The 27,222-nt window shown below is 44.8% G+C and overlaps 1 protein-coding gene across 5 annotated transcripts in view; it reads left to right on the top strand.

The window, feature by feature from the left end:
* FBRS (fibrosin) overlaps window positions 1-27,222 on the top strand; it is a 274,396-nt gene that overhangs the window by 97,947 nt on the left and 149,227 nt on the right. For all 5 annotated transcript variants that reach the window (XM_029606818.1, XM_029606819.1, XM_029606817.1 and 2 more), the window contains 3 exons: window positions 4,850-4,885; window positions 5,361-5,390; window positions 5,921-5,969. In XM_029606818.1, coding sequence (XP_029462678.1) covers window positions 4,850-4,885; window positions 5,361-5,390; window positions 5,921-5,969 — 115 coding nt within the window. The remainder of the gene's footprint in view (window positions 1-4,849; window positions 4,886-5,360; window positions 5,391-5,920; window positions 5,970-27,222) is intronic.

The following is a 27,222-nucleotide window of genomic DNA, read 5'->3' as shown; positions in this document are numbered from 1 at the left end:
TACCTCAGGTTTTTAGTAGGCCCAAAGCACTATCAATACCGGGTGCTTCCATTCGCCTAGCATCGGCACCACGAGTCTTTACCAAATGTCTCGTGATTGTCGTAGCCTTTCTCAGGAAAGAAGGTGTTCATGTCTACCCCTATCTAGATGACTGGTTAATCAGGGCCCCAACCCAGCAAGCCGCTCGATCGTCCCTGGATTTGACCCTACACACTCTAATTTCTCTAGGATTTCTCGTCAATTACGAGAAATCCTATTTAGTCCCATCTCAAACCTTGTCGTTCATTGGGGCAGACTTGGACACCTTACAGGCAAAAGCCTTTCTACCTCAACAACGAGTGCAAACCCTCGTGTCCCTCGCTCACCATTTGCAGTCTCAGCATACAGCAACAGCACGGCAATTCCTTGTCCTTCTCGGACACATGGCTTACTCGGTCCATCTCACACCAATGGCCTGCCTGGCCATGAGAGTAATACATTGGACTCTGAGATCACAATGGATTCAAGCGACTCATCCTCTGTCAACCATTGTCCACATCACCGACGCACTCCGTCTGTTGCTCGCCTGGTGGAAAGATCAGAACAATCTCCTCCAGGGACTGCCCTTTCAAGTGCCAGATCCTCAACTCATTCTCACCACCGATGCTTCCAACCTCGGATGGGGAGCTCATGTGAATGATCTACAGTCACAAGGATTTTGGTCTCCAGAGGAAGCCAAACACCAAATAAATTTCCTGGAGCTTCGAGCAATGCGATATGCTCTCAGAGCTTTTCAGGATTGTCTATCAAATCACGTCATCCTGATTCAGACGGACAACCAGGTGACCATGTGGTACATCAACAAGCAGGGAGGCACAGGCTCCTTCCTTCTGTGTCAGGAAGCTGCGCAGATTTGGGCGGAAGCGCTCTCCCACTCGATGTACCTCAGGGCCACCTATTTGCCGGGAGTGCACAATGTCTTGGCAGACAAACTGAGTCGTGTCTTCCAACCGCACGAGTGGTCTCTCAATCCGTCGGTAGCGACCTCTCTCTTCCAGCAATGGGGTCATCCCCAAATAGACCTCTTTGCGTCCCCTCAGAACCACAAAGTGGACAACTACTGCTCCCTCATTCGGAGCGAGTGCTCTCAGCCCAGAGATGCATTCTCCCACTCGTGGGCAACCGGTCTGCTTTATGCATTCCCTCCACTTCCTCTTCCCTTGAAGACTCTCGTGAAGCTCCGTCAGGACAAGGGAACCATGATCCTGATGGCACCTCACTGGCCACGCCAAGTGTGGTTTCCCATACTCCAGGATCTCTCCATCCGCAGGCACATTCCCTTGGGAACGCACCCGCTTCTGATCACTCAGATGTCTACGCCATCCCAGTCTTCAGGCCTTGTCCCTGACGGCATGGATGTTGAAAGGTTAATCCTTCAACCACTTAACCTTTCAGATTCGGTTTCTCGTGTCCTGATTGCTTCACGGAAGCCTTCCACGAGAAAATCTTATTCCTATAAATGGAAAAGGTATACATCATGGTGTTCTTTGCAATACCTTGATCCCTTTTCCTGTCCAATCCCAAGATTTTTGGACTATCTCTGGCACTTATCGGAATCAGGTCTAAAGACCTCTTCCATTAGAATGCATGTCAGTGTGGTAGCTGCCTTCCATAAAGGTGTTGGGGATGTCCCTATATCGGTACAACCCCTCGTTTTCTTAAAGGCTTGCTCCATATCAAGCCACCTTTACGTCCTCCAGCCCCTTCTTGGGACCTTTATCTGGTTCTCGGGCGGCTCATGAAACCACCATTCGAACCTCTTCACTCCTGTGACCTAAAATATCTCACATGGAAAGTGATTTTCCTTTTGGCTATCACTTCAGCTCGCAGGGTTAGTGAGTTACAGGCCCTAGTTACCTATCCGCCTTACACTAAACTCCTCCAGGACCGGGCGGTACTCCGCACACACCCTAAGTTTTTGCCTAAGGTACTTTCAGAGTTTCACATTAATCAATCCATCATACTACCTATCTTCTTTCCCAGGCCCCACTCCAACCCAGGGGAACAGGCTCTGCATACCCTTGACTGTAAACGGGCTCTAGTGTTCTACCTAGACTGTACATTTGCCCACAGGAAGAGCACTCAGTTATTCGTCTCTTTCCATCCTAACAAATTAGGGCAACCTGTGGGTAAGCAGACTCTCTCCTCCTGGTTGGCGGACTGCATATCTTTTTGAATCAGCAAGCAGGCATTCCTTTCCAAGACTGTGTTAAAGCACACTCTGTAAGGGCCATGGTGACTTCAGTAGAACACCTAAGATCGGTGCCGCTTCCTGACATTTGCAGGGCTGCCACCTGGAGTTCTCTCCACACTTTCGCAGGCCACTATTGCTTGGACAAAGCCGGAAGACAGGATTCCATCTTCGGCCAATCTGTCCTTCGTAACCTATTTCCAACGTGACGTACCAAGACCCTTCCGCCTGCCCGGTGGGGTTCAGGATGCCCTCTACCAAATTCCTCCCCAGTTGTTGTGCCTGTTGCACGCCGTTGGGTGTATTTGGTGCATGTTTGGACATCCTCAGCTTGGTACTGTGAGAAAGCAAATGTTGCTTACCTGTAACAGGTGTTCTCACAGGACAGCAGGATGTTAGTCCTCACGAAACCCGCCCGCCGCCCTGCGGTGTTGGGTTCGTAACGTTTTGTTTTATTTTTTCGGCACTGCCTGTAGCTATCAAATAAGACTGAAGGGGGGACCCCTGCTGGCTGCAGGGTTAGTGCCATGCTGGGCATGCCCAGTAGGGGTCAATCAAAGTTCTGGAAACTTTGACAGAAGTTTTCCGTGATTGGGCTCCATCCTGATGATGTCACCCATATGTGAGGACTAACATCCTGCTGTCCTGTGAGAACACCTGTTACAGGTAAGCAACATTTGCTATCCCAATTGTTAGGTCTTCCTGAGGGCAAGGTTGACAAGCATTGTGATATATTGTTGTGGGTGTGTTACACGGTATGAAGGTTGTTTTGGTCAGTATGTATGCCCCTAACTTGTACTCCCTCAGTTTTTTCAGTGATATTTTGGTAAAATCTTTGCAATGGGATGGTTATTCTATAATTCTTGGGGGTGACTCAATGTTGTGGATAATCCCTTAGTGGACTGTAAATCCTCTAAGACCCCACAAAAAAAATCAAATTGAATTGGGTGTGGACTATCTTTGCAGGGAACTTCAGCTAATTGACCCTTGAAGAACATTTCATACAGAGGATACAGAACTTACCTTCTATGCACATGCTCATAATATCTATACTCATATAGACTATATCATGATAGCTAAACATTTTTTTAATAAGCTACCCCTTTGAAAATCTGCCCTACTACGAGCAAGCTTAGTATTCAACAAATTTTTTAAATGATTATTTTTGATAAGACACTGCAACAAACAGAATCCAAGATTGTCCTGAGTTTTTAAGTGCATACATTTAAACATTGAAAAACAAAAATCATTGCATAAGCTGGTGTATAATTATTTCTACACCTGCTCCTTTACTTGTATTAGTCTTTGTGCCTTTGTTGACTGTTAAAACACAGGTCTTTATGATACCAGTTTAAATATTGTTTCTGAATAATTCACCTACCTTTTTGTTTCTACATAATCTGTGGGTTAGGTGTTTGGGTATTTTTTGGTCCTGTTATGTTATGTTTGGAGAGGGGTGAGAGCAACATGGATGCAATCAGTTTTACCCATTAGGATTGACATGCTAGCTATTTCATAAAAAGCACATATCTTCTTTCACTGTGTACCCTTCAGTGGATACATCCCTGATCCATTGTATCATGGCCTGCAGTATCTGACTGAAATGCCTTTAAAACGATAAATGGTTCATTCCACCTACTACAGCCACTGTTTTTTTAAATGAGCCACTGACAAGAAAATGCAAAGCACAGAGTAGCCTCACCAAGCCTGGTATAGCATATCCATGATCATTTATAAGATTGCTATTTCTAATTGTTTCTTATAGGGACAGAATTGCTCTGGAACTTAGTCAGTACCTTCAGAGCATATCTGTCTCTGGCAATCCCAGTAGTGTTATCCTCAGGTGAAATATATACTGCCTGTGTGCCCCTCTGTGAATGGCTCAAGCCAGGGCAATATGATTCTCTAACCTCTAGTTTAATAATAATTTTCCTAGCGTGTAGCAGATGGACTCAGGACCAATGGGTATAGTGTACTCGTGCTAGCAGTTGGAGACGGATCAGATTTCAATCTGACGTCAGCACCTAGTGCATATACCCCTGCAGGAAGTGCAGATTCTCAGTATTTTTCCGTCTCCAAAGCAGTTAGGAGCTATCTTCACGCTCGACGAGCGTTAGAACAAGGGTCATGTCAGATAATTGAACTGTTTCATTACCTAAGCATCTTGTACATAAATGTTCTTTTTTAATGCTTCCTGAACTGTTATAGTAAGATTATTTATGGATTTTTGCATTGTAACCATCATGGATCCTAATTTCTCAATAGAAAAAGGCTCCCAGATTTTTATTTATAACGGAACCATTTGATAAATTAAAACTGTAAAATATATACATATCACAATATTTCTCTTTCCTTGTAATGGGCTATGTGAATAGTGGTAGGTCAGTAGCAACAGTGAAATTGCTTCTCCTAGCAGCTAACCATATGTTCTTGTCCCTAAGGATAGATGTGCCCTGTTTCTTGCTTATGGGGGGTGGCAGGGAGACATAAGAACACTGCTTTGCTGATAAGGGTGTGTGATTGTCATTCTCCCTTCTTTCTTGGGATCAGACATTTGGGCTGCTGTAGGGGCATCTTGCAATCAGTCTCTAACTGTCCCATGCACCTCCTCTTTTCCAGGCCTCTCTTCATTCCCATCTGGAGACTGGATACATTGTAAGTCACTTCTCTTTTTCTGTACTACTTGCTCAGTTGTACATGGAATGCATCTTTTTCTGTCAGAGAGGGCATGTCTTGTTGATATGGTTAAGCTAGCCTCTTTGCATTTATAACAGATATTGGAAGTTATAACTGGGCAGTCTCCAGCTATTACATAGCAATTGCTAAGGGGTGTTTAAATTGTTGTATTAGAAATGCAATGAATAACTCACCTTAGGCAAATGTGTCTTGAGCCATCATCTAATGCAGTGGCTTTGGCGTGCTCATTAATCACAACCACTTTTCCTCAAATGCCTTTCAAGGGTCTATTACATGGAAATATTGTAGAGCAAATGACTTTCTATTGCAAAAACGTATCCAGTTCACCTCCCAACCTCAATAGTGTATGGCATGATTCTAGCTTCTTGTAATTTTTTTTTTTAATCTCCTTCCCTTCTCTTACTAACTTACTTTCTCTTTGCTTTGGTTGCAGTGTGACACTGAAAGTGACTCAGATGAGAAGGTAAGATCTATGCATTTTTATAGTGGTGAAAGATCATGAAAACGCTGAACTAGATCAGCAGATCTCTGTACTGCATGCCAGAAAGAGACCAGGTCAGGAGAGAATAGTAATTTTTTAAAAAAATGGCACTGCTCTGTTTCAGACTGTTATGTACTGGGAAGTTAGATCTAGTGTTTCTGGTTAGCATCCTCAGATAGAACGTCGTGTCTTGCAGAAGGTGCCTTTTGCATAAGTGTTACCTTTTGAAATTATTGGAGATCTCTTGTATGACACTTTAAAGTAGCATAAAGCACCTACAAATCCCATAAGTGTCCCAATTTGATTTTTGTAAATTAGATTTATGAAAAAAGTTCTCCCTTTATCCTGCCTCCCCTCCCACCCCAAACCCTTCTGTTCAATAGAATTGACTAGTTGTAAAGGCATTACAAGCAAGGGTCATGTCAGACAAGTGAACTGTTTCATTACCTAAGCATCAGGTGGCTCTTTGTAAAGGGAATGATGCCTCTCTCTCCTTCGCCCTGCTCACGTAGGCTTCCAGTGATGGCCTTGATGCATCATTCACAATCTCAACCAGCAAAGGTAGGTGCACTCTGCAGGGTGGTGCATATTTTTATTATTGGGAAGGGGGGATTAAATGCTGAAACTGTGGAGAACTGGAGTGTTGGATTATGTTTGGTTTGTGCTGTCATAAGGTGAAGGTAGATTTAGCTGTTCTAAGATGGGGAGACATTTAGTTGTTCACTGTTCTGTGTTTGTGCTCTGTTGGGGGATCTTTGCTCTTCTATCAAGTCAATCCAGTTGTGCTGCTGTTGTGGATATTCATTGTCTTTGCCAGTTCTGAACTAAAAACTCACTCTGCGTCCATTAACATGTATCAGTTTGCACAAGGTCTGGCTATTCTTCTACTCAGTAATCCCATACTGCAGCTCTAAAAAACCAGCTAGTTTAAACCCCCAATGTCTTTCTCTTAAGATCCCTGAAAGGCCTCACAAATATTCTCAAACTAATAGTGCTTGCCACTCTCAAAGTTCAGTAGTCTGTGTAGTATAGTTGCCACACTAGATCCAGCAGCTGGAAACAGTTTCTGGTTCCCAAGTCATCAATGGAGGCAGAGTCAGAATCTTTACTTTTCCTCACTGCCAGATACTACCGCACAGAGCCCTGTCTGTTACAAGGACAAAGATTTTGCTGTCCTTTCTTACCCTCATTACTTTGCCTTGTCTGTCCTTTGCCTGCTCTCATATACTTTGTTCTGAAGTCCTGAGACATTGCTTGTTAACTCTTCGAATTGCTTCCCTGGAAAAGAAGTCAGTATTTTGGTATTGCATCTGGTTCAGTTGATTATTTTAAAAGGCTACATCTGTAAAGTTAGGTATCAACAAATGAGTCTAGGATTTATATACTTCAAAATATATAGCCACTGTAAGGGAACAAGGTTCTGTCATTAAAGTAACATTCTTGTCAGTCAGATATTTCAGGGATTCATAATTCATAACGACCAGACATTCCTTTTTTTTGTCACTGAGTAACTCCAACTAATTTATTTTTTTTCTAATTCTTTATCATTTTTAAACAGTTAACAAGTTAAATCAATTGACAAGAAATGGTATACAGGGAGTCATACAATTGAGACAAAAGAAAATAACCAACAAGGTATATATAATCTCAATAATACCTTTTTTGACCACTACTTCAGAGGGTGTTCCTATTGAAATTCAGTGAAGAAAATTTTGAAACATAAGCATAATTAAACAGCCACCTCTTGCCAACCTGTAAGCTATCTAAATCCTATTGTCGGAACAAAATATTAGGAGTCAATTACAATGGGAGCTGGATCTTGTCCAAGTCTATCATTCAAAAAAGAATTCAGCTGAGACGGATCAAAAAAAACATATTTAACCCCAGATTGCTTAATATAGCCAAAAAATTGTGCCCAAGCTAAGTACTGCAGGGCGCATTATCAAGAAATGCTTTCTTTTTAACTGTTACTTTAGCAACATCCGGGAACATTCTAATTTTATATCCTAGAAACATTATATCTATATTTCGAAAAAACATTTTTAACACAAAGTCCTGGTGGGAATCCAGAGCAAAAGTGCCAATTAGGGTTGAAGATGTTGTTACTTCTTCCTTTGAACTCTCTAAAATAGAGGATAGATGAGATATATCAACTGGAGCAGTATCTGCAGGCCTGTTGCCTTCTTGTGGTGATATTTTATTCGGCAAATAATATGCTTTATAAATCTGTGGAAGCAGATTTTCTTTAATAGATAATATTTCTTAGGAAAATTTATTCTCACAGGACAAGCAGGATGGTAGTCCTCACATATGGATGACATCACAGAATGGAGCCCAATCACGGAACACTTTTGTCAAAGTTTCTAGAACTTTGACTGGCCCCTACTGGGCATGCCCAGCATGGCACTAACCCTGCAGCCAGCAAGGGTCCTTCTTCAGTCTTCTTTTTTCCGCGCAGCAGTAGCCACGCGGTTAAGGAGCTCTGCAAGAATTCCTGACAGGAATTTTCCTCACGGAATTATTAAAAGTTAAATTGCCCCACAGGGGTCCCTCTGTTAACCTTTTCAGTCTGCGGTACTCTGGTAAGTTTTTACCTGTTTTCCGTCGATTACCATCGAGTTTGGCCCTCGCGGCCTACAGGCCGTCGACTGTACCGCGGCTCGATTTTTTTCTATGGCCATGGCGTTGGGGTTCCGTCGGTGCCCGGAATGTACTCATACCATGTCCATTACAGACCCTCATAAAGTCTGTGTAATGTGTCTTGGAAGAGAGCACGATGTCTTGACCTGCACCAAATGTGCCCTAATAACACCAAAAGGTCGCAAGGCCAGAATGGAGAAGATGGGACTTCCCTTCCGTGCTCAAACCCCGACTCCGTCCATTGCATAGACGTCATCTGAACCGGCACCGTCAAGCCAGCATCGACCACCGATCGGTGACTTCTCGGCCTTCGACACCCTCTTCACCCCCTCAGGACCGAGGGGATCATAAAAAGAAACATCGCCAGCGGCATCGAAACCATCGACCTCGCCATCATCTGAGCCGCCGTCAAAGAAACCCCATCCAGAAAAGGCACCGACCTTTTCGGCGACCGGGTCACCGAGGTACTCCTCGCCCTACAGGGCATTGGGAGCTGCGACTCCGCCTTTAACGGTGGTCCCTCCGGCTATGCCTCTGCCTCCTTCTTCTGTTCCGGAGCCGGGGCTGCTTGCTCCAAGTCTCCGAGAGGAACTGGACTGGATGGTTCAGGAGGCCATCGACAAGGCGGATGCACCAACTCCAGGTTCCCCCGGCACCGACATTGGTACCGATAGTGGGACCGGATACTGACCCGGTTCCAGCAGCCTTGGCACTGCTGCTGTCGAGAATGGAAGCGCTTATAGCCACTTTTCCACCGATGGACCCTGGGTCACCGATGGCTCCGGTGCCCTCCCCGCTTACTTTATCATCGGGAGGTGAAACACCGTTCCGCATTCCTCCATCAGGAGTTCTGCCTCAGCCATCGAGATCGGTGCCGATACCTCCATCGGCGCCATCCAGTCATCCACCAATACCCTCGATGCCTGCACCAGGGCCTTCATTGCGTTCATCGGTGTCTCTGGTTATTCCTTCGATGCCTTCGGAGCCTAGACCGGGACCTTCAGGTATCCAACTCCCCCGTCCCTCTCCAGTTCCTAGAGGGACAGGTGCTGACCCTTTTGATACCTGGACTGATGATTCCTCACCAGACACAGATGACTTGCCATCATCTCCTTCACCCACTGAGAGTAGAAAGCGTTCTCATCCAGAGGACCTTTCTTTCATAAATTTTGTGAAGGAAATGTCTGAATTGATCCCCTTCCAATTATTAATGGAACAGGATGACAGACATCAAATGATGGAGTTGCTTCAATTCCTGGATGCACCCAAGGAAATCACCTCCATCCCTATCCACCAAGTTCTTCTCGATCTCCTCAAGAAGAATTGGGAACAGCCTGGCTCCATTGCACCAGTCCACAGGAAAACTGACTCTACCTATTTGGATCACCAATCTGTGGTGGTTGAATCTGCGCAAAAGAGAGCAAAAAGGTCAAAACCTCACACTTCCTTTCCCCGTGGCAAGGAACAGAAGTTTTTAGATACCATTGGTCGCCGAGTCTTTCAAGGATCAATGTTGATCCTCCGAATTTCCGCTTACCAACTCTGTATGACCCAATATGACGGTCATTTTTAAGAAGATGCAGGAGTTGACAACCTCCATGCCTCAGTCACTTCCAGAACAGCTCCACACCCTAATTAACAAGGGTTTGGAGGCAGGAAAACATGAGATCAGATCATGTTATGACATCTTCGACACTGCAGTCAGAGTATCTGCAGCAACTATTTCAGCGAGACAATGGGCTTGGCTCAAGTCTTCAGACTTTTGACTGGAAGTCCAAGATAGGTTGTCTGACCTTCCCTGTATAGGAGACAATCCCTTTGGCGAGCAGATTCAAAAGACAGTGGCTGAATTAAAGGACCATCATGAGACTCTCAAACAGCTCTCTCTGATACCTTCGGATTATCCTTCCAAACAGCCTTTCCGGAAGGACTCTAAAACGTCTTTCTACAGACCAAAGAAGTCCTACCCGCCAGCAGCCAGATGTTCTGCGAGACCATTCCTCAAATCACAGTCTCATCAGACCCGAAAACAAAAGCCACAGACAGCCCCCCAGCCGGGCCCTGCTTCTGGCTTTTGACTCGCGCATAGAGAGCAGCAGCCAGATTCCATTACCACACATACCAGTGGGAGGACGGTTATACCATTTCAACAACATATGGCAATCAATCACTTCGGACCACTGGGTCCTAGCAGTAATTGCTCAGGGCTATCATCTCAATTTTCTCTCCATCCCACTGGATTCCCCGCCTCTAATGGTGTGGAAAACATCCGACCATTCATTGCTCCTGGAGCAGGAGGTCTCCCTCCTACTCCAATCCAGAGCAATAGAACCATTATCATTCCCTTAGCAAGGTCTCGGGTTCTATTCCCGGTACTTTCTAATACCCAAAAGATCGGGAGGCGTTCGTCCAATTCTGGATCTACGAGCCCTCAACAAGTACCTCCAGAGAGAAAAGTTCAAGATGGTAACCTTGGGCTCCTTTCTTCCTCTTCTACAAAGAGGAGACTGGCTCTGCTCTCTCGACATCCAGGACGCATACACTCATATTGCGATAACTCCATCTCATCGCAAATACCTGAGGTTTCTCGTAGGCCCCAAGCACTATCAGTATCGCGTGCTTCCATTCGGCCTAGCGTCTACACCACGAGTCTTAACAAAATGCCTCGTCATGGTTGCCGCCTTCCTCAGGACTCAAGGTGTTCACGTCTACCCCTATCTAGACAATTGGTTAATCAGGGCTCCGACTCAGCAAACCGCTTTGTCATCCCAACATCTCACATTAACCATTCTAATTTCACTCGGATTTCTAGTCAACTACGACAAATTCTGTTTAGTCCCATCTCAAACCTTATCGTTCATTGGGGCAGACTTGGACACCTTGCAAGCAAAGGCTTTCCTGCCTCGACAACGCGCCCTCACTCTCGTGTCTCTGCCACATCAGCTGCAGTCTCAACGCTCGACGACTGCTCATCGTTTTCTCATTCTCCTAGGACATATGGCGGCCTCAGTTCAGGTCACCCCAATGGCTCGCCTGGCCATGAGAGTCATACAGTGGACCCTAAGGTCGCAATGGACTCAATCCCTTCAGCCCCTGTTGACCATTGTCCACGTCACCAACTCACTCCGTCTGTCTCTCGCCTGGTGGACGAATCAAATCAATCTTCTATAGGGCTTGCTCTTTCAGGCGCCAAACCCTCACATAACTCTAACCACCAATGCTTCCTACTTCGGGTGGGGAGCCCATGTGGCTGATCTCCAGACACAAGGTTCTTGGTCTCCAGAGGAAGCCAAACACCAGATACATTTCCTGGAACTACGAGCAATTCGATACGCTCTCAGAGTATTTCAGGATCGCCTGTCCAATCAAGTCATCCTGATCCAGGCGGACAACCAGACAGCCATGTGGTACATCAACAAACAGGGAGGCACAGGATCCTAACTTCTGTATCAGGAAGCTGCACAGATTTGGGCAGAGGCCCTCTCCCACTCGATGTACCTCAGGGCCACCTACTTGCCAGGAGTGGACAACGTGTTGGCAGACAAATTGAGTCGCACCTTCCAATCCCACGAGTGGTCTCTAAACCCCTCAGTAGCGAACTCTATCTTCCAAAAATGGGGGTTATCCTCAAATAAACCTCTTTGCATCACCCCAGAATCGCAAAGTAGGCAATTTCTGCTCTCTCACTCGCAGCCAACATTATCCCCCAAGAGACGTGTTTTCCCTCTCATAGGTAACCAGTCTCCTATATGCATTCCCTCCACTTCCACTTCTCTCGAAGACTCTCGTGAAGTTACGTCAGGACAAGGGAACCATGATCCTGATAGCACCCCACTGGCCCCGCCAGGTGTGGTTTCCAATACTTCAGGATCTCTCCATTCGCAGGCACATTCCTCTGGGAACAGACCCGCTTCTAATCACTCAAAACGACGGGTGCCTCCACCACCCCAATTTGCAAGCCCTGTCAGCATGGATGTTGAAAGGTTAATCCTTCCGCCGCTTAACCTTTCTGATCCAGTCTCCCGTGTCTTGATTGCTTCATGGAAGCCTTCCACGAGAAAATTGTATTCTTACAAATGGAACAGGTTCACGTCATGGTGCTCTTCTCAGGCCCTTGATCCCTTTACCTGTCCAATCCCGAAGTTTCTAGACTACCTCTGGCACTTGTCAGAGTCAGGTCTTAAAACTTCCTCCATCAGAATGCACGTCAGTGCGGTAGCCGCCTTCCATAAAGGTATCGGGGGTGTCCCTATCTCAGTACAACCCCTTGTAACATGCTTCTTGAAGGGCTTGCTTCACCTCAAGCCTCCACTGCGTCCTCCGACCCCTTCTTGGGACCTTAACCTGGTTTTGGGTTGGCTCATCAAACCACCATTTGAGCCTCTCCAATCCTGTGAACTTCGCTATCTCACATGGAAGGTGATTTTCCTTTTGGCAATCATTTCAGCTTGCAGAGTTAGTGAGTTACAGGGCCCTGGTTACCTATCCGCCTTACACTAACTCCTGCAGGACCGGGCGGTTCTTCGCACTCACCCTAAGTTCTTGCCTAAGGTAGTATCAGAGTTTCATCTCAAACAATCCATTATACTACCTACCTTTTTTCCCAGGCCCCATTCCAATCCAGGAGAGCAGGCTCTGCATACCCTTGACTGCAAACAGGCTCTAGCGTTTTACCTAGATCGTACAGCTGCCCACAGAAAGAGCACTCAATTATTTATCTCTTTCCATCCTAACAAATTGGGGAAGCCAGTAGGTAAGCAGACTCTCTCCTCCTGGCTAGCGGATTGCATTTCCTTTTGCTATCAGCAAGCAGGCATTCCACTTTAAGACCATGTTAAAGCACACTCTGTGAGGGCCATGGCGACTTCAGTAGCACACCTACGCTCGGTGCCGCTTCCTGACATTTGCAGGGCTGCCACCTGGAGTTCTCGCCATACTTTTACAGCCCACTATTGCCTAGACAAAGCCGGAAGACAACTCCATCTTCGGCCAGTCTGTTTTGCGTAACTTATTTATGACGTGACATACCAACACCCTTCCGCCTGCCCGGTGGGGTTCAGGATGCCCTTCCCCAAATTCTACCCCAATTATTGTGCCTTTTGCATGTCTTGGGTACATTTGGTGCTTGTCCGGACATCCTCAGCTCGGTACTCACCCATATGTGAGGACTACCATCCTGCTTGTCCTGTGAGAAAGCAAATGTTGCTTACCTGTAACAGGTGTTCTCACAGGACAGCAGGATGTTAGTCCTCACGAAACCCGCCCGCCACCCCGCTGTGTTGGGTTCGTTTTTTTATTTTATTTTTTGGCACTGCCTGTAGCTTTTAAACAAGACTGAAGAGGGACCCTTGCTGGCTGCAGGGTTAGTGCCATGATGAGCATGCCCAGTAGGGGCCAGTCAAAGTTCTAGAAACTTTGACAAAAGTGTTCCGTGATTGGGCTCCATTCTGTGATGTCACCCATATGTGAGCACTAACATCCTGCTGTCCTGTGAGAACACCTGTTACAGGTAAGCAACATTTGCTATATCCTAAGATTACACTGTCGTACATTGTTCTTCAAATTTTCCATTTTGTTCTGCAAGAACAAATATCCAGCCGTTATAGTGTCTACAGATTTCTGCATAACTGTCCCCTTAGACTCTAGAACTTCCACTTGCATTTTAACATCAGACACTTGAATCTTCAAGTATTAACAGTATTATCCAAGTCACATTGCTGAGAAACAAATTGAGAGACTCCGAATCCGGTATAGTAACTTGTCCAACCGTTGAAGTTATTGGTGATGTATTCAACAAGGAACCAGCTCTCATCCGGCAGTTTGCTCCCTCTGCATGTGCCTCCATGCTGGCCCCTCCCAACGCTGCCACTGCCAGTCGATCTTGCTCATCTCCGCGCGACGGGAGCAGGCTGTTGACATCAGCCTCTCCCACGGGAGGGCCGGGCCGAGGAGGAGCCCGACTCGGTCCCGGAGACAAAGATGACTCCAAGTCCGGGACTGGCAGCAATGGAGCACCGATCCGCTGCCCCCCCCCCCCCCCCCAAGAACAACTCCACGGGGCCTCCAATTAATTTATAATAGGCAATGTTCCTTCCCATCAAATATTTGAGTGAGGAATGTCCTCAGTTCCAATTCTGATGTATTTGCTGCAGTATAAATGCCTTCCTAAAAATTGCACTGTATAGCACACTGCTATAATGTTTTTTGTAAATGTTTTCTTTGAGGACAAGCAGGATGGCAATCCTCACACAAGGGTTGACATCATGCAGTGGAGCCTGGCACTGAAAAACGTTTTCAAAGTTTCTAGAACTTTGAGTGTGCCTCACTAAGCATGCTTATGCATTCATTATGCTATATGGCCATGTGGGATCCCTTCAGTATTTCTTTTTCTGCGGAGCCCGGTGATTGTGGTCTTTCTTTCCTTGGTGTTTTTGTCCTTTTTTTTTTTTTTTTAAATAATTCCTTGCCTGATCGTCACAAGGTCCTGCTCTTCTCCTTCCTTGTGTCCCTAAGCTTTTTCGATCGTTTTTTCCAAAGTATCATTTTATGGTCAGTTCCCCCCCCAAGTGGCAGTGCCTCTGTGTCTGTTGGCTATTCATGGACTTGCTGTCGAATTTCTTTTAGCATCTCTTTCATGTTGACATGTTGACCGGCTTCCAGCTATGCCCTTGATGTGGGAGGACCATGTTTATCATGGATCCCCATGAGAGATGTGTTCTCTGCTTGGGGGCATCGCATAATGTTGGGAGTTGCTGCAAAAATGCGCCCAGATGACCCCCAAAAGACACCGAGCCCAACTATAGAAAATGGAGCAACTCTTTGGGAGCTGGAAGACCATTCCATCAGCATTAACATCAAAAGACCAGGGAGCTTCATCAGTGTACATTGGGCCATTGACACTGGGGGGGGGGGGCGACATTGGTTCCCTCTGCTTAGCTGGCTGGTAGGGATCCTGGACACAGGCCATCGACCAGCTCCTCTTGGTCAAACAAGGATTTGGTTTCCTCCTTTTTGTCCTCGGTATTGGGAAAGACCCATGCCGAGCATTGAGGGAAGCCAAAGAAGTATTGATATTGGTCTCTGTCAATGCACGGGGATGGTTCGGCTGAGGTACCTCTGCAGTGAGAAGAGTTCATCCTCCAAGAAACCTGGGGATTTTCCATGTTGTCCACCAGTCCTGTTGTCAGCCACTGATCCTCCTCTCAGTTCTGAAGAGTATGTGGCCACTCCTCCTGCCTCCCAGTCATTGTTGGCATTGACAATGTTCAAGGAGGAGTTGTCATCGGCTGTAGATAGAGATGTCTTGTTTAGGTTGGCAGGTCATGTTTAATAACTAAATCAAGACAAATGATTCCCCCCCTTTGCTTATTTATTTAAATTTATTTAAACTATTAATTGCCTAACTGATAAAACTCTTTCTAGGCAAAATTAATAAGATATAATTACCCTTTACTTTTCCAAATATATCAATAGTGAAAGTAAATGTCACATCATTGGGGTTTCAGTAAAGAATGAAGAGAGGACACATTCTTCTTCGGGGATTTTAAGAAACATTATTGCATAAACTTTATCTCTACCGATAAAGTTTATGCAATAATGGATGAGTTCTGAAATTTCCTTTACCTTTGAAGCATTAGAATCACTTGTAAGCAAATTCCTTAGCTAACAACTTCAATTTGACACCTTTCCAGCAGAATCCATGATTCTTGTGATTCCTAGTTCAACCATTCTTTAAAGCATAGAAACATGATGGCAAGAAAAGAACATATGGCCTATCTAGTCTTCTCATTCACCCAGCTAATTTAGCTTTACAATTCCCATTACGCCTTTGGAGATTCCCTGTATTTATCCTGTGCTTTCTTGAATTAAAATACCAGTATTGTCTCCACCACCTTCACGGGGTGATCATTCCATGCATCTATTACTCTCTCTGTAAAGAAATATTTCCTTAGATTATGCCTGAATTCTTTCACCGTCACCCCATGACCCCTCATTCTAGAGCCTCCTATACAAAGGTCTAGTTGCCCAGAAATACATAAGCAATTTAGGGTGGAATATACCATCAATATATTTCGGTTTATAAATAATTTGTAAGTTAATTCTAGGGATCTTTCATTTCTAAATGAAACTAGAGATATGCCCATTGTACTCCAAGAAGATCTTTGAAGGAACAATGCAAGGTAAATGAGAAAAAACTTATCAGAATGCTATTAACAGGGTTTTCATACTGAATGTTTCAGCAAATAGTTGCATGGAAATAAAGGTATCAAATACAAACACAAATATACTAGATAACCTTTTATTAGATTAATTTAAAACTGGACCTCCAGTGTATGTAGATTTATCTCTTGCATATGCATTATGGATATCCTGAAGACCCAGTGGTTAGGTGTGTCTCCAGAAGATGGTTGGGAAACACTGGTTTACTCTGTGCATACCCATAGATTTCTCTAATTGCCAGGACCATCCAGAAGGTCCTTTGAGAAGAGGCGAGCGTAATCCTCAAATGTGGTATCCATATCTCATCCATCTGTCAATTCGGTTTCAGGTTCCATTGGGAACACCTCCAACTCTGATCACACAGGAGGAAGGCAGGCTTTGCCATCTGATCCTGCTATTGATGGCCCTACAAAATGAATGTTGAATGTGCAGTAGAGTCTTCCTGCTCCTTCCCAAAGAGGTGGAGGAGGGTTTGATTTCCACCAGGAAACAGAAAATTTGCCATACTGGCTCAAGTCCAGTATCTTGTTTCCAACAGTGGCCAATCCAGGTCACAATTACCTGGCAGCATCCAAAAAGGCTGATAGATTCAATGCTACTTATCCCAGGGATAAGTGGTGGATTTCCCCATGCCCACCTTAATAATGATATATGGACTTTTCTTCCTGGAACTTGTCTAAACCTTTTTAAACCCAGCTAAGCTAACAGCTTTTATCATATTCTCTGGCTACAAATTCGAGTTTAATTATGCATTGTTTGTTTTAAGTGTATTACCTAGAATTTCATTGCGTATCCTTAGTCTTTGTACTTTTTTAAAATAGTAAACAACCAATTCACGTTTACCTATTCCACTCCACTCATTTTATCGACTTCTATCATATATTCCCTTAGCCATCTCTTCTCCAAGCTGAAGAGCCCTAATGTCTATAGCCTTTCCTTATTAAGGGTATTATTCCATTCCTATTATCATTTTGGTCACCCTTTTCTGTACCTTTCTAATTCCAGTATATCTTTTTTTGAGATGGAGTAACCAGAGTTGCATACAATACTCAAGGTGAGGGGCATTATTCTTTTTTTTACTTTCCATTCCTAGCATTCTATTTACTTTCTTGACTGCTGCTGCCACACACTGAGCAAAGGATTTCAACATATTATCCGTGATGTCGCCCAGATCCTTTTCCTGGGTGACAACTTCAAATGTAGAATCTTGCGTTGTGTAGCTATAATTTGGGTTGTGCTTCCCTACATGCATCTCATTAATTGTCATCTGCCATTTGGATGCACAGTATCTTGCAATTTCTCACAGTCCTCCTGCGATTTATCAACTTTGTATCATCAGCAAATGTGATCACCTTACTTGTTCTTGTCTCTTAAGTCATTAATAAATACACTAAAAAGCAGTGGTCTCATTACAGATCCCTGGGGCATGCCATTATCTACCTTTCTCTATTGAGAAAATTGACCATTTGACCCTACTCTCTGTTTTCTGTTTTTTAGCCAGGTGCAAATCCAGAGTAGAACATTGCCTCTTATCCCATGACTTTTTCATTTCTTCAGGAGTCTGTCATGAAGTACTGTGTCAAATATGTACTCCCACACATGTATATACCCAAATCACTGAAGGTAGCTTGGATTTGTAGTGTGAATATTATATTTCCAGTAATATGCACTGCCTTTTGGTTTTGACAGCTCTGCAGGTTTTCACCAAATGCCTTAGTTGTTGCTTATCTATGCAGATTGAGATTCCATGTGTTTTTATAGTTGTACAATTGACTGATCAAGAGCATATCTAATGTGAGGTCAAACAAATCAATGTGAATCACCATCTGGGTGTTGCTGTTGCTAGGGTTCACTATCAACTACCTCAAGTCTCATCTAAGCCTATCATTTCAATTGGAATTAATTGAGGCTCTGCTAGATGTGATATTGTGGCTTCAGTAGGAGAGAAAATGTAGAGTTAGCAGACATCAGCTTGTATCCATAGTAATAATACTGGACCTGATCTGCTTCATGGTGCACATAATTCCTATGGAATGTGTGGCAGCCTGGTGGATTTTGAAGTCTGTGGAATCAAGTCATATGGAGTCTTCTAGATTATATCTGTGTTACAGAGGATCCCAAAGGCTTCCTTTCTTGGGGACTCTCTCCAGTTTGACAAAGGGATTTCATAGTAACATAAAAATGAGGGCAGAAAAGAACCAAATGTTCCAGCCAGTCTGCCCATCAGACTTCTTATGGTAGTATCTGCCAGGCCATACAGTTTACCCCTAATGTTTCTCTTAAGGGTTTTACTGGGTGGTGTGAGCATGCTTGAAAATTCAAACAGTGCTGCTTGAAGTGCTTTGCTTATTGACTGGACCGTAGAAGCAGGCCTGTGTTTTTTCTCTTATGTCTGTGCATCAGTACCCCAGACTGTAAAAAAAAAAAAAAAAAAGTCAGGGCTAGTATTTGTTGTCTCTGAATCCAACTCCTCTTTCCTGAGCCCACCCCTCTATTGAAGCAGAGAGCAATATTGCCATTGCATCAAAAGCATCAAGACTTATTGGTTAAGGGTAGTAATACCATGCCTTCTGTTAAGGGTAGTAACTCTGCTCTGTGCAGGTTTCCCCTATGCTTATCAGTTGAATCCAATTCCCCTTTTCCTGCTGCACCAGCAAGTTTCCCCCATGTACTCTTTTCTTCATTTCCATCCTCTATCCTTTAGAGATCTACAGTGTTTATCCCATGCCTCTTTGAATTCTTTCACTGTTTTCATCTTCACCAACTCCTCTGTATTACTTACCTGTAAACTATCCCCTCAAACCAATCAACTCAAAGGCACACCAACCCTTCCAAATTTTCTTTCATCAAATTGTTTTCATCACGATACATTCAACCTGGGCTGATGATCCATTTTAGAGGGCTTCACACTCAGGGGCCCTGGTCTTACCAGAAAAAATCTTTACAAATAAATCTGGAGTTTGGGGTAGTACTACATGTTCTAAAGGCTTTAAGAATTCAGATGGCCAACAAAATTGTCCTAGACCAGACAGATGGGTAGTTATGCTGTACCTGAACCATAAATAACATAGTAACATAGTAATGATGGCAGAAGGAAGACCAAATGGTCCATCTGGTCTGCCCAGAAAGTTTCTTATGGTAGTAAATGCTGCTCTATGCGGGTTTCCACCAAGTCTTATGTTAAGGGTAGTAATATTTACAATCAAAACTAAGCAACCACCAAACCCATAACAAAATTACTGCTAGCAACAGTTTTACAAGGTGAGCAGTCTTGATAGTTCAGACAATGCTGCTTGAATGTGCTTTTGGACTTGGCTGTAGAAGCAGTTCTGCACATTTTACCTAATATCTATGTATCAGTACACCAGACTGTAAAGTCAGGTCCCAGTGGTGGCTGTCATCTGAATCCAATTCCTCTTTTACCCCCACCGTTAAAGCGGATAGCGATGTTATAATTGCTTTCAAAATTATGAAAGCTAATTGGATAAGAATAGTAACTATCATTCCATGTAAGTTACTGCCATGCACCCTTTTCTTCATTTCCATATTTTAACCTTTAAGGATCCATAGTGTTTATCCCATGCCTTTTCAAATTTGTTTGTTTTCGTCATCCTTATCTCTTCCTGAAGGGCATTCCAGGCATCAACCACCCTCTCCATGAAGAAACATTTTTTGATTTCTGAGTTGTCCCTTCTGGAGTTTCATTTCCTGACCCCTAGTTCTACTGTCTGCTTTCCAATGGAAAGGTTCAAAGTTCGTGCTTCATTAAAACCTTTCAAGGTCTGTATCATATCTCCCCTGCACCTCCTCTTAGGGTACACATATTCAGCTCTTTCAGTCTCTCATACGTCTTCTGATACAGACACCACACCATTTGGTTGCCCTTCTCTAGATTTCTCCGTCCTGTCTGTTACGATTCGGCCTGTGGCCACCTTCTCCATTTCCTGCGGCAGGAGCCACGCTGCCCTCTTTATATGGCCCGGAGGCCGTCGCCGTCTTTCCCATGCGGCTGGAGCCGCGTTTCCGCCCCTCAAGCGGTCCGGAGGCTGCCGACACCGCCGCTGACTTACCCGGCGGCAGGGTGCCGCCCAGGTGCGTCCCAATGCGGCAGGAGCCGCGCTACAGTATTCCCATGCGGCCTTCCGGGGAAAGAAGGCCTGAAGCCCCGGGCTCGCCTGAGGCATGGAGCCGTCTTCCATCCCTCCTCAACGGCAGGAGACCGCCTGTGTCATTGGGGTGTGCTGTGAGGCCTTATTCCTCCTCCAGCTTCTCTCCTGCAATCTCCAGTGTGCAGCAGGGCTGCAGTCCGTGGTCCTGCACTTCCTGCCTCCTTCCTAGGGGACGAGGCCGGTTCTCTTTTTAGTATTTAAAGGAACAGAGTAGGAGTGTTCACTTCTGATGTCATCATGGGAGTCTCCTCTTCTGCCCTACAAAAAGGGCTCGTCGTCATTCCTTCCTCGCCGTCGCAAGGAGCCAGCCTTCCCTTGGACTTCTCTGCCACCCAGCTTCTCAAGGCTTATGTTCTTTGTTGGAATTCCATGTCTGTCTTCATCGTCCATGGTCTCACGTCTTCATGCATTCAGACCGTCTTCGTCTTCTGATGTCGTCTCATCCTCGTGTCCTCCTCCACGATGGACTTTCCTAACCTGCACCTTGACATTCCCTTGCCTTGTCTTTACTGGCCGTGCAAGGCATGCTCCGGTTCAGGCCTCCTCTGAGTCATCGTTGGATCTCTCTCTTTCTCTACCTGTTTGGGAAACCACCGCGACTAGCCATTTTGGGCTGTGTAGGGCGCGCCGGCTGGCTTAGTCCGCAACCAGCTTTCATCGGTTGTGTAGGGCGCATGACATGGCAGTATCTATCCAGGATATTCTTCTAGCAACCTCGTCTGTGAAGCCCTCACGTATCTTGAGTGTTGCCTCATTCCTTTCACCTTCGTTTGATGTCTTCATCCTTCGACCACCATTCTCCCTGTCGCAGTTGCTGCTCCGTGCGGCAGGTCCAAGAGGGCTAGGAGTAGTTGGAGGACCACTCATGAGACCAAACATTGCATTGTCTGGGTCTCTCTACTGCGTACAGGTGCGACAGTGGTCAAGGTCTATCTCCACCAGCCTGCACTCGGACGCCTCTCACCTGCCTTGGCGCTTGCTGGAGCTCCTCTACAGCTGCGTCGTCGCCCAGGGGTACACGTCATCACCTGAGATGGGTCCGCTACCCGCGGCCCATAACACTGTCTCTATTCCTTTTGAGATACGGTCTGTAGAACTGAACACAGCACTCCAGGTGAGGCCTCAACAAGGAAATGTATAAAGCCATGATCACCTCCTTTTTTTTATTTTTTATTCCTCTCTCCATGCAGCCCAGCATTCTTCTGGCTTTAGCTATCACTTTGTTGCATTGTTTCTCCACCTTCAGATTACCAGATGCTATCACCCCTAGGTCCCTCTCCCAGTCTGTGCACGTTAGTCTTTCAACCCCTCACATGCAGTTCTTTTAGATTACCACACCCCAGATGCATGACTCTGTACTTCTTGGTATTGAATCCCAGCTTTTAAGTCTTTGACTACTCTTAGAGCTTTCTTAAATCACTTTTCATTCTCTCTACTCCTTCAAGCGTGTCCCCTCTGCAGATCTTAGTATCATCAGCAAAAAGACAAACTTTACCTTGTATTCCTTCCACAATGGTGCTCACAAAGATATTGAACAAAACTGATCCCTGTTGCATTACACTTAAAAGTTCTCTCTTCAGAGTAGGTTCCATTTACCATTATTATCTGTCCAGTCAACCAGTTTGTAATCCACTCCACCACCTTGGCGCCATCTCCCAAGCTTCTCGTTTCATTCACAAGCCTCCTATGTGAGACGGTATCAAAAGCCTTGCTAAAATCCAAGTAAATCACATTGAGTGTTCTTCCTTGATCCAATTCACTAGTCATCTAATCAAAAAAAATCTATCTTCCCCTGGTGATTTCATGTTGTTTCTGGTCTAGCAACCCACCGGATTGTAGGTAGTTCATGATCCTGTCCTTCAGCAGAGTCTCCATTAATTTTCACACCACAGCTCTTCTCCAGTCACACAGCACCATTCCTGTTTCCAGGGATCTATTGAACAGGTCTTTCAGTAGACCTGCCAGCACATCTCTGAGGTCCTTTAGTATTCTGGCATGTACCTCATCTAGCCCTATGGCCTTATCCGCGTTCAGGTTTCCTAGCTCTCCCATACATTCTCTTCTTTAATGGAGTTTTGTCTACCTCATTCCTATCTACAGTCTTGCGACCAGCATCGGTCCTCCTCCAGGGTATTCTTTAGTGAACACTGAACTGAAATATTTGTTTAATATTTCTGCCATTTCTTTGTCTCTCGCCACACATTGTTCCTTGTCACCTAACAAGTTCATCTTTCCATTTTGGGCCTCCCTTCTTTCTCTGGTATATCTGAAAAATGTTTTGTCACCTCGCTTTACCTCTTTGGCAGTTCTTTTGCTTGATCTTTTGCTTTCCTGATTTCTTTCTTTTTCTCCCTCAGTTTCACCAGGTATTCTTCCCTTTGTTCCTCTTTATGAGATCCTTTATACTTCTTGAGCGCAGTTCTTTTTGCCTTTTTTTTTAGTCACCTCCTTTGAGTACCAGATGGGTTTCTGTTTCCTTTTCCTCTTACTTTTGTTTACTTTAACATATAGACTTTGTTGCCTTTGTAATAGCTCCTTTTAATTTGGCCCACTGTCGTTCCACCTCACCCATTATCTCCCAGTCTTCAAGTTTTTCCACCAGGTACATCCCCATTTTGTCAAAGTCCGTATTTTTGAAATTCAAAACTTGGGTCTTCGTGTAATTTCTCTATATCTTATTTGTGATATCAAACCATACCATTTGATAATCACTGGTATTCAGGTGGGCATCTACCTGGACCTTAGAGACATTATCTCCTTTTTTGAGCACTAGGTTGAGTATCACAGCCTCCCTTGTGGGTTCCATTACCATTTGTTTGAGCAGAGCCCCTTGAAGGGCATCCATTATCTCTCTACTTGTGGATTCCATAGAGAGAATACCTCAGTCCACATCTGGCAGATTGAAATCTCCAACAAGAAACGTCTCCCTTCTTTTCCATCTTTTGGATGTCTTTGACCAGATCTCTGTCCATTTCTTGGTTTGGATCGGAGGCCTGTAGACCTCACAGATGTAAATGGAAGCACCATCTTCTTTTTTTTAGGACAGCCCTTCTCTACCCTACATCCCTTGCATTTCAGTTGCATGGATATTGTTTTTCACATAAAGAGCTACTTCTCCCCCTTTTCTGTCCTCTCTGTCCTTCCTTAATTTATACCCTGGGATGGCTTTATCCCAATCATGAGTCTCAGTGAGCCATATCTCTGTAACAGCAACAATGTCCAAGTCTGCTTCCACTGTTAAGGCCTGCTGACAGCCACCGCTTCTGTCAAAAAAGAGGCGCTAGGGAAGCGCTAGTGTCCCTAGCGCCTCTTTTTACCGCGGGCCCTAATTTAAATAAATTAAGTTACTGAATCGCGCGCACAGGAGAGTGGGCGCTCGCCCACTCTCCCACGTGGTTTACTGTATCGGCCCGTTAGTGACTTAGCCACTCTATACCAAGATTTTCCATAATAGGATGTTTTTGCATGTGCACCCTAAATTCCTGCTTAATGGGGTGTCTTTCCTTCTTAACCAGTCAGTCATCCTTCAGCATTTTTCCTAAGACCTCGAAAGGTGCCCAAGAAGTTCACCCAGCTCTTTATTTCTTTTCACCCAAATATATCTGGGATTGTCATAGCCATGCACACTCTAGCTACCTGGATAGTGGATTGTATCTTCTGTCATTTTTTATATTTATTTTTTTATGTTATATATTCATATTCACACAATGATTCACAAAATATGCAAATTTAAAAAACTTCACATTGTTACAGAATATTCATAGCAAGAATCAAATATAACTGAGTAGTTTACAATGTAATACAGCTAAAAGCAAGCACTCAAATAGGAGGAGAAGAAAATAAAATGTATAAGAAACTTATCCCAAAAACGATAGACTCCTAATCTTTCAACAGACTTCTTGATAGGACTTCATTTCACAGATAATTTATCCTGTAGAAAAACTTCCTAAGGAGACAGGTCAAAAATGCTAATTTATTTCCTTTGTAATTCATCATTTGCATGGAAATTTTAGAAAGAAAGTAGCCCCCAGCTCCACCATATGCTGCCATAATAGAGGAAGGCTACAGAGCTGGGTATACCTAACCACAACAGGAAAAATGTATAGCTTGACCACAAAGAGACATTTGTATGTTTTCAGTTTTTTTTTATTTTACCTGCGAATTTCAATGTTATAACAAGAAAAAAAGTCATGGTAGAAAATCAGTGGAAAAGTCATTTTCCACTGATTTCTTTTTTGATATAACATTGAAATTCCCAGGCAAAATAAAATAAAAACTGAAAACGAAAGCCCCTAAGTATAGTCTAAGCAGCCAGATTTTATCAAATTCAAGATAGAAAGTTATCAACAGTGTGGTTCTTGTCATAGTTTCTTTCGGTGAACTTTCATGGAAGGCTGATAGGTCCAGGCTATCTGGAGATGAAATACTATCCAGGATTCCCTCTTTAGGGTTTATTTCATGCCTTTCCGTTTGGCAAATAAAACATATTGGAGACTCCAGGTAGTTTGTCTTCTGGTATATTAAGGGTCTCCTTAGTGTCCTGGGGGGCAATAGCCTGGTTTGAGGAACATTTAAAACTTGCAGATTCCTTACTCAGTATTGTTCTGAAAAACTTCTAGTTTGTAATGTAGAACCAGGTTGTCTTTTACAAAAGCCATACTAGATTGCAGATCAGCAATCTGGCCTTTCATAGTGGTGGGACTTTCCATTTAAATCAATCCAACATTTTATCCTTGATTACAGATTTGGTTGCAGTTTCACCAGAGAATTTACACAAATCAGAAACCAGAGAAAATGGGGGTAGTTTCCATCCTAGCAACAAAGGTCCAATGTGATTTTTTTTACTCCCAGAGCTAGGAAGACCATTGACACCTCCATCTTTAATTTCTGCGGGCATTGATAACAGCTACCAGCATTGGCACACTAGGAGAAAAACCACACCGGTCACTCCATTTTGCTTCAATTCATCCTGCTGCTGATTTTTTTTCCATAAGACGTAAAATCCTGGCTCATCAGTGGAGCCCTTGTAAGTCTTTGTTCTCTCGCTCCACTGCCAGCCAGCCAGCCAGCCCAGGACTCATTTCAATACCAGACTGCTTCAGGGAGAGAGGCAAAGAAATAACAGCAACACTTGGAGGCGATGGGGGAGTCCCGTCACCCGAACTCAAGGAGAGCTCACACTTAGTATCATTTTCCAAACAAACCACGGCAATATCTTTAGAACATTAATGGCCATCTTGAACAAAAGAATCAATCTGTTTCCTTACCAGTGGTGGAGGCAAAGCCAACTGGATTTTTGATTTGGCTTCCCTCCCCCCTCCCGCATGTCAAAACAAAGTTCTAAGTCAGCAGGACTCAGCATCTATTCCAGGCACCATTTTGACTCCTCCTCAACTGCCTTTCCTTCTGTTAAGCAGAGGTAGGCCTGACTTTGGAAGGGTATGCCAGAGATCATTAATGTTTGAGCCATGGCAGCATCTGTGACCCATCTGAGGTTTGCAAGGCTGCAACATAGATTTCAGGCCATACATTTATAGCTTATTAATGTTTGGCTAATGACTCCCTGCACAGCACTAGATTTGGTCAGTCTGTCTTGCAAGCTCTGGAAAGCTTTCCGTTAGATTCAGGGCTCTCTCAATGACTTCATCCATGCATGTAGAATGAATATTCAGCTGTCCTTGGAGAATTCCTGTTACAGGTAAGCAACTGCCTTACCTCTGTTTCTTCATTTAAAATCTCTGAACAGTGCTAAAAAAAATCTCCTAATTGCCTGGATTCTGTGTGTGTGTGTTGCAGCGTCTAGTACAGGGGTAGGGGAACATATGGCTCGCGAGCCAGATGTGGCTCTTTTGATGGCTGCATCTGGCTCGCAGACAAATCTTTAATAAAAAAGTAAAAATCTTAACAAAATCCCCCACCCTCCTGACGCCCCCCAAGACCTGCCAAATTAATTTACTACAACCCCCCCCCCCCCCACCCTCCTGACCCCCCTTCCCAAGACCTGCCAAAAGTCCCTGGTGGTCCAGCGGGGATCCAGGGGTCGCAGACAAATCTTTAATAAAAAAGTAAAAATCTAACAAAAACCCCCACCCTCCTGACACCCCCCAAGACCTCCAAAATTAATTTACTACAACCCCCCACCCTCCTGCCCCCCCCCTCCAAGACCTGCCAAAAGTCCCTGGAGGTACAGCGGGAGTCCAGGAGCGGTCCAGGAGCGATCTCCTGGACTTGGGCTGTCGGCTGCCAGTAGTCAAAATGGCGCCGACGGCCCTTTACCCTCACTATGTCACTGGGGTCGACCAATGGCGGCGGTAGCCCCTGTGACATAGTAAGGACAAATGGCCGTCGGCTGCCAGTGGCATCGACGGCCCTTTGCCCTCACTATGTCACAGGGGCTACCGCTGCCATTGGTCGACCCCAGTGACATAGAGAGGGCAAAGGGCCGTCGGCGCCATTTTGACTACTGGCAGCCGACAGCCCAAGTCCAGGAGATCGCTCCCGGACCGCTCCTGGACCCCCGCTGGACCACCAGGGACTTTTGGCAGGTCTTGGAGGGGTCAGGAGGGTGGGGGATTGTAGTAAATTAATTTTGGAGGTCTTGGGGTGTATCAGGAGGGTGGGGGTTTTTGTTAGATTTTTACTTTTTTATTAAAGATTTGTCTGCGACCCCTGGACCCCCGCTGGACCACCAGGGACTTTTGGCAGGTCTTGGGGGGGCGTCAGGAGAGTAGGGGGTTGTAGTAAATGAATTTGGTAGGTCTTGTATGGCTCTCACGGAATTACAT

The sequence above is a fragment of the Rhinatrema bivittatum genome, chromosome 6 (genome assembly GCF_901001135.1).
Source record: "Rhinatrema bivittatum chromosome 6, aRhiBiv1.1, whole genome shotgun sequence".
NCBI lineage: Eukaryota > Metazoa > Chordata > Amphibia > Gymnophiona > Rhinatrematidae > Rhinatrema > Rhinatrema bivittatum.
This window is presented reverse-complemented; position numbering and strand designations above follow the sequence as displayed.